The 8,607-nt window shown below is 42.1% G+C and overlaps 1 protein-coding gene across 2 annotated transcripts in view; it reads left to right on the forward strand.

Annotated features, from left to right (window-relative positions):
* LOC126969918 (ornithine decarboxylase 1-like) overlaps nt 1–8,370 on the forward strand; it is a 26,739-nt gene extending 18,369 nt beyond the window's left edge. For both annotated transcript variants that reach the window (XM_050815549.1, XM_050815550.1), the window contains exons 10-12: nt 899–1,027; nt 5,132–5,346; nt 6,621–8,370. In XM_050815549.1, the coding sequence (XP_050671506.1) occupies nt 899–1,027; nt 5,132–5,346; nt 6,621–6,789 (513 nt within the window). In that variant the 3' untranslated portion in view covers nt 6,790–8,370. The remainder of the gene's footprint in view (nt 1–898; nt 1,028–5,131; nt 5,347–6,620) is intronic.
* Nucleotides 8,371–8,607: the final 237 nt, after the last annotated feature.

An 8,607-nucleotide genomic window follows, 5' to 3' on the forward strand; every position in this document is an offset into this window, starting at 1 on the left:
AGGACGAGGACAAACATTCGGGTCACCTGATGGTGTGTGTGTGAACAGCGCGCTCCATACTCTCTTGAGGAAGGGGAGGGATCATTCAAGTCTTTCCGACTTTACAAAGCGTTGAACGAACGTACATATTAAGTTGAAAACCCAAAACACAGTGATACGTGGGGGGCGATGATCAAGCCTGAATCGGAATACTGGGTCTCGAAATCTCGAGCGATTGCCAATTCCTTGTCCATCTGGAGAGCAAATCCAAATTAGCCTCGAAGAAACAGGGCGTCATAAATAGAGCACGGCACTACTTCAAGCCAGCCCACATTCTAGCGCTGTACAAAGCGCAGGTTCGGCCACATATGGAGTATTGCTGTCATTTCTGGTCTGGCCCACCCCGGTATCAGCTCGATCCATTTGACCGCGTGCACCGCAGAGCACCTTGAATTGTCGGCGACCCAGTGCTCTATGAACGGCTGGATCACTTGGCGTTGCGTAGAGACATCGCTTCATTGTGTGTCTTCTACCGCATTTATCACGGGCAGTATTCCGTAGAGCTGTTTCACCTGATTCCTGCCGCCGAATTCCACTTTCGCACGGCACGACACAAGTTAGGATATCATCCCCACTATCTGGATTTGTGGCGGTTCTCCACAGTAGGAGCTGTAGTTTTCAAGGAGCTTTCTTCCACGTACTAAGCTGTGGAATGAACTTTTTTGTACGGCGTTTCCGGGACGACACGAAATGGGTACCTTCAAAAAAAGCGCGTACACCTTCCTTAAAGGTCTGCAACGCTCCTGTTATGTCTCTAGTGTTGCAAGAGAATGTGGGCGGCGGTGATCACTTAACACCAGGTGACCCGTACGCTCGTTTGTCCTCCTTTTTCATAAAAAAAACTGATGTTTCCCCACAGCTGTCGCTGGAGAGCGGCGAGGAGGACCCACGCGAAGCTCACACCATGTACTTCATCAACGACGGCGTGTACGGCTCGTTCAACTGCGTGCTGTACGATCATCAGCACGTTACGCCCGAACCGCTCGACGTACGTACACGACACTGCTATTCACATGTTAACTCAAATTCAAATATTTTTTTTTATTCAACATCCCTTATTGAACGTCAAAAACTACAACCCATTCAAAACAGACTGCCTCGCCGGAATATCGTACAATAAAGATTTATAATTGGAGAGTCTCAGGGTGTTCACTTCATTCCCAATCATTAAGATAATAGTTTATGGTATAGTAACCTTTCCCACACAAACGTTTTTTTTTACAATTCTTTTAAATTTATTCTATTCTTTTTATTTGAGTTAATTTTGAGTGTTTTTGCGTGTGGAATGTGGTTTGTGCGTTTATGAATTAGTATCATATATTTTCGAAGTAAATCCATTGAACAGCATTATATTACAAATATTGCTTAGTAGATAATATTAATTACTTATAACCATGTGTAAGTCTCAGTAAGGCAGTACTAGCTTAACCATTGATCAGGCCGGTCCCAGTTATCATTAACCATTCTTCTATAACCTAAATATAATTACGGGGCCGGTCTGAGTAACAATTGTGACCAATGAATAATAGAGATCCGCGTACTCGAAAGAAAAACCATTAGTGTTTTTTTATATAATAACATCATAAAATATACTTAAACATACATAAATCATACGGTCACTTAGGTAATCGCAAACACGTCTTTGTCCTTTTTATTGACTTCTCGCGCGCATTTGACACTCTAAATCACGAATGCTTGATTTCGAAACTTGGAAACTCTGGAATCAGAGGCCCGACCCTAAATTGGTGTGAGGATTATCTCAAAAATAGGTCATTCTATGTTAAAATAGAAGATGCCAAGAGTGATGTTTTATCAGTTACTGAAGGAACAGCACAGGGATCAGTGCTCGGCCCAATACACTTTATCGCGTATGTCAATGATATAAATAATATACTGAAGCATTGTACATCATATCAATACGCTGATGACACTTGTCTTGTAATCGCTGATAGAAACATTGAACAAGCACTTGAGAACCTTCAGTTTGACTTCGACCGCCTTAACAAATGGTGCCACGACAATAGGCTTGTCCTCAATGCCGATAAAACGAAATTGATGCATATTCGATCACCATATCTTAAAACTAATTATGACACAATCAAGAAGCTTAAGGCGCATTGCCATATGTGTTTTCATCAAAAGCTACAAATATGTAGCTGTCCCACTATTGAAACTGTTGAAAATCATACGTACTTGGGTTTAGTTATCGATTGTTGTTTTAACTGGCTCCCCCATATCAATACTGTATGTGACAAACTCAGAGCATTTTTAGCCAATTTAATTTTAATAAAGGGTAGAATACCATATAAAATATTATTATTATTATATAACTCACTAGCCGATTCCATTATAAGTTATGGTATTACCAGCTATGGCAGAACATTTAAGACCTACCTAGATAAAATACAAAACATGCAAATTAGGATAATTAAAGAAATAGTCTCCCCAGTAGTAAAAGAACAACATAAAGCGAATGAATATAACGATCTCTTCAGGCACTGTAAAATCTTACCAATACACACAAAATTTAATTATTGTCTTCTTAAGGAACAATTTTTCAATCATGAAATTCAAAGTAAAATTTGTCATAAAATAACCACTAGGAAAATCACAAATAATCACTTAAAAACATTAAAGTCCAATAACATTTATGGTTCGCGCACGACACAATATTTGGTTCCTCGGCTATTAAATGATATTGATCCATCTGTAAAAATTAGCATCACCAGAAAAAATATTAGAGATAAGTTAAAATTGCAATTTTTGAACACCCTGTAGCTTACATTCTAAGTGGGTCAAACATCGGGTTCTTTGTCACCGCCCACCGGCCGAGCGAATAGACATATCGCTGTGCGTGTGCGACGGAATAGCGCGATCGAAAGATAGCAGTGTCCCGCTTTCGCATAGAGATATGAATCAACGATGACCGGTTGAATGCGAACCTGATCTAATGATGCTTTGCTTGTAAACCTTGTGTATGTACTTACTTAAGTTTTTTCTGATCTTATTTTAATTATCATTGCGAACTCAACTCATGTTAGCAATCCGGACAAATCTTCGTGATTTTTGGTTGCTGCTTTATTTATATAAATATGTAAAGTTTTAAATAAATATATTAAAAAAAAAAAAAAAAAAAAAAAAAAAAAAAAAAAAAAAAAAAAAAAAAAAAAAAAAAAAACATAAACATCCATGACTCGGAAACAAACATCCATATTCATCATATAAATGATTGCACCTACCGGGTATCGAACCCGAGACCTTTAGCTTAGTAATCAGGGTCACTAACCATTTGGCTATATGAGTCGTCATATTAATTAAACTTATTTAACAAGTGTCATAGATCTATTTAGTACCTTAACGGCCGTTCCCAATATATAGAAAGAGATAAATTACTACCTCCTCCTGTCAGTAATTAGCTGTCAATAATCTGAAGCCGTCCCAATATACCTGATAATACTGTGAACACCAGCACAAGATGTGTGGTGGCAACTGGATGCCCACAAGGTGGGTACTCTCACCACTCCTTTGGAACCTTGTGGTGGACGAGCTCATCGCGGAGCTAAACAGAAAGAAACTATACACAGTAGGCTATGCGGACGATCTCGCCATTCTAATAACAGGTCCATTCGAGAGTGTCCTATGTAATCACATGAGATCTGTTTTTAAGATAATCGAAGAATGGTGCACACAACATCGGCTAACCGCTAATCCATCAAAGACTGAGCTAATACTTTTCACTAACAAACGCAATTTTGGCGATCTTACATTACCTAAGTTGTTCAATACCGAGATAAACCTTACTAAAGAAGTTAAATACCTGGGGGTCATACTGGACAGTAAGCTGCTTTGGAATAAACACATAGACCACAAGCTGGAAAAAGCATGTATAATAATTTTGGCAGTGTAGAAGACTCGTAGGGAGAACCTGGGGTCTTGCCCCAAAGATATGTAAATGGCTATATACAGCAGTTATTAGACCAATTATCTTCTATGGAGCAATAGCTTGGTGGCCCAGGACAGAGCTAACAACCGTACAAACCAAGCTACAGCGATTCCAACGGCTGGCCTGCGCAGCCTGATGCCTGGTTCTCCGCCTGAAGCATTACCCATCAGGTGTCTTGCATACACCCATCAGGTGTATGCAAGAATGATGACTGCCTCACAGGAAACCTAAGGAAGGATTTCCCACTCTGTGAGGCACCCTGTGATAGAATACCCAAAATTTTTAAAATAATCACACATCTTTTAAAATAATTACCGTATTCAACTGTTCGAAGTGGGAGCAGACCTTGTCAGGTGTAAATGAACTCAGAATTTACACAGACGGTTCCAAAATGGCAGCCGGAACTGGAGCTGGCATCTTCTCACAGGAACTGAATATACACACCTCTATACCCTTAGGCAAACACAGCTCCATATTCCAATGCGAATGCATAGCCATCAAGGAAGCTGCAGACGCGATACTAAGAAGGAAAATACACGGATATTATATCCGTATTCTATCCGATAGTATGGCAGTACTGACTGCGCTGGGGAGCAACACCTATAACTCAGCGCTGATATACGAGTGTCACCGATCCTTAGAACGAGCTGCCTCTAACAACTGGGTAACTCTGCAATGGATCAAAGGACACAGCGGTTCGTTGGGAACGATGTAGCGGATAAACTTGCAAGGCAGGGGTCGGAAACGCAAGTGGCTGGCCCAGAGCCAGTCCTGCCGCTACCCTTCAGCCAAATGCGGTCATGGATACGCTCTCTCACCAACAACCTACACAGAACCCAATGGACAAATGTCTCAGGCTGCAGACAGTCGAAAGAGGCGATTCCTGCACTATCGCCCTAACTGACACGTCGACTTATTAGCCTAAACAGACACGACATCCGAATTATGGTATTGACAGACAGCGTGCACGGATAAGCTGAGTTACCGTCGATAAGTTTATTGGGACAGAAAAGTCAACGATAGTTACGATTTTTATTTCAAATAATAGACTGAATATTGGGAACGGCCGTAGGTTAAGTGTACCCCTTTTCAATATATGTGAAGTGTGTTACGTGTTAAGATGATTAGCAGTTTGACGTGTGTGCGCAGGTTGCGGAGGAGGGGCAGGTGGCTACGCCGTGCTCCGTGTGGGGACCGTCCTGTGACGGCCTGGACTGCGTGGTGTCGGCTGCTCGTCTGCCGCCCCTGGCCCTGGGCTCGTGGCTCACGTTCTCCGACATGGGCGCCTACACGCTGCCCGTGGCCTCGCCCTTCAACGGATTCCCCGTGCCGCGCGTGCGCACCATCCTGGACCAGTCTCTCTGGTTACAACGCATTGCCTATTTACGAACTTAACCTCATGATTGGGCCATCGCTCGTTTCAATCATCATGTATCGTTTGAATTTAGTCACATAGAAATGCATTAATGTCATTAATAGAGCACGGCAATACTTCAAGCCGGCTCACATTCTATCGCTCTACAAAGCGCAGGTCCGGCCACACATGGAGTATTGCTGTCATCTCAGATCTGGCGCACCCCAGTATCAGTTCGATCCACTTGACCCAGTGCTTCATTGTGAGTCTTCCACCGCATTTATCACGGGGAGTGTTCCGAAGTGCTTTCCACCTGGTTCCTGCCGCTGAATTCCACATTCGTCCGACACGCCACAAGTTAGGATATCATCCTCGCCATGTTTAATCAGTGGAAGGCTCCTTTGCACAGAATGCCGGCTAGATTATGGGTACCACAACGGTGCCTATTTCTGCCATAATGTATAAACATTATTGTATTCTGGTCTGAAGGGCGTCGTAGCTAGTGAAATAACTGGGCAAATGAGACTTAATATCTTATCAAGGTGACGAGCGTAATTGTAGTGCCGCTCAGAATTTTTGGGTTTTTCTAGAATCTTAAGCGGCACTGCATTTTAATACGCAGGGCGTATCAATCACCATCAGCTGAAAGTCCTGCTCGTCCCGCCCCTTAATATCATAAAATAAAAAATACGTGGCGAATCGAAAGGCGAGCACGCGAAGCGAGGCGTGAGCGAGATAGTTGTATTAGCTGGTTTTGTGTGTATGACGTCAAACAGAGAGCTAAGCGCGACGGTTGTATTTGTTTACAAAACTTCGACACGAGTTCCGCAACGCTTCGTTTCCGGTTGACTGTGCCTGCTTCGTAGTTTGACGTCTCCGCATCGATTCCCATTTATATTATTGATTTTGTTTATGAATATTTGACATTTTTTTTATGGAAACAGGAGGCCAAACGAGCGTACGTGTTGGTGTTAAGTGATAACCGCCGCCCACATTCTATTGCAACATCAGAGGAATCACCGGAGCGTTGTCGGCCTTTAAGGAAGGTGGACGCGTTTGTTTTGAAGGTAACCATGTCGGATCGTCCCGGAAACACCGGACCAGGAAGCTCATTCCAGAGCTTTGTAGTACGTGGAAGAAAGCTCCTTGAAAAGCGTACAGTGGAGGACCGCATCAGACATCCAGATGGTGGGGATGAAATGAAATGAATTTTTTTTTGCATGAAGCATTGTATAAGTGCAATGTTTCTTGCAAAAAAAATGTTAACATAATATTATTTGACAGGACTGTTCTGAGGGGCATGTGGCCATTGTCCGAGCTGCGGTTCGTGGTCGGCGAGCGGCCCGCTGCCACCCAGCACCCGCCCCACTCGCCCGCCCCCGCCGGTGACCTGGCCCGTGACCCGGCCCGTGACCCGCCCTGCGCCGTGTACGTGGAGTGCGCGCTCAAGTAGGCGGACGATACGGCTGCTTACACACGACGCCGGAGTGAGAACGATACCACAAACTATCGGCACGAAGCATGAGCGTAAATCATTCGCATACTTGGACGTAGTTCCTACGTTCCAAGCCACTAACATTTTAAGGAATTCGTGTTTAATGTTTAATAAATATTAATGTATTCCATACATGTCGGTCGGGCTACTAAGTCATGCTGTCTTTTAAAGAGAGAGTAGGGCTGCCATTTTTTGTTAGTCCTTTAATATGACCAGTTTTGTGTTCTTAACTCTATTTCGACATGATTGTGGTTTGGAACGTTTGGAATTACGTCCACTTAAGCATGTGACCCACCGCCGATGCGACTCCGGTTTCGTGTACTATAAGCCTAACATGGAGCCCCAGTATGAGTTGTGAAACTACATACCGCCTGTCAGTTGTCTAAACCTCTTCTGCAATCTATAAACGGATTCCCTATGCAGTGCCATTTATTGGCTAATCCGAAAAATGGTTTTGCTTGATTTACTGCTATATTCATTTTACTGAAATAAAACTAAAGGTTCTCAGTAAAATGTTTAAGTAGAGAAATCAGAAAAAGTTGTCATACTGAAACGTGCAGGGCAAGCCTGTCAGCCATTAAGTTGGCATAGCGACATCCCATTATGCACGGACGCACGCCAAAAAAGAGAAGATATTAGTAAGATATTTGTATGGTCAAATAGTAAAACATCTGAGTATAAAACACAGCCAATCAGGCACTGAAATGTAGGGGGCTGGGCGTATCCCAAGCAGATGAATGTCTTGCTTGCTCGTCACTTATTATAAAAGAATGGTTAAGACCAAACAGAAGTAAAACCTTCATCAAAGCGAAGTTAACAATACGAATTTAATATCCGCGGAAATAAAGAGAGAGTTTCCACATAACAACAGGGGTGGTGGTGGAAATCACAGCCTACCTACCACTCACAACTCGTGCTGGTGTTTCATAGCGTGTGTTACGATACCATTTCTATTCATGCCGTTATATTGTATAACTCTTAAATATAATTTTCGTAATTGGTGTCGGAATTTCTTATATTAGACAATTTTTTTTCTAATTCGTGGATAACACGTGGGTTTGTTGTAGGCTATCGACACTATCCGCCAACGGTCGTGGTTTGCATACATTTCTTTTGTGAGGTCACGACACTGTCCTATTGAAACTTTCTTCAAGTAGAACAAACACGTTTCAAGATTTGCCATGACCGTTGGCTTAATAATATAATGAATTTTACACAATAGGAAATGTATTCAATGTAATCGTAGTAAAATAATCTTCAGTATTTTAACAATTCTTGATTAATCGATGTTAGATATTAAATAGAGACAATTTTAAAAGACGGTGATTTTCTAACGGTTTTGTCGGAAAGAATTCTCTTTCTGATAATTGCAGATAGGGTATCTAATGTTCTCGGTGCCGGGTGAACTCTTCACATAATGAATGTCGCACACCGCAACATGTCACTAGATATAATGTGTTCTGTCTAACACTGATGCATTTGTATTGTTTGTCGTAGATTGTTTATCATAGTGCTTATTAATATATTCATTCTGAAATACTATTGTTTTATTTAAACACTTATGAACAATTATACACCTTTCATCATAATGGAGATGTTTAGCGAGTTGCTGTGCCGTAGAAAGTATGAAATTCCACTTGTTAGTTTCGGAGGGGAAGCTTTATCGTTGATCACCACGCTTATGGTCTAAGAGTCTGTGAAGTCCACACTCCACACCTACGTTTTTTTACAAAAGCTGAAAGTTTGTCAGCACATACTCCCAACACATGCAAGAAC

Source organism: Leptidea sinapis, chromosome 19 (assembly GCF_905404315.1).
Source record: "Leptidea sinapis chromosome 19, ilLepSina1.1, whole genome shotgun sequence".
Lineage (NCBI taxonomy): Eukaryota > Metazoa > Arthropoda > Insecta > Lepidoptera > Pieridae > Leptidea > Leptidea sinapis.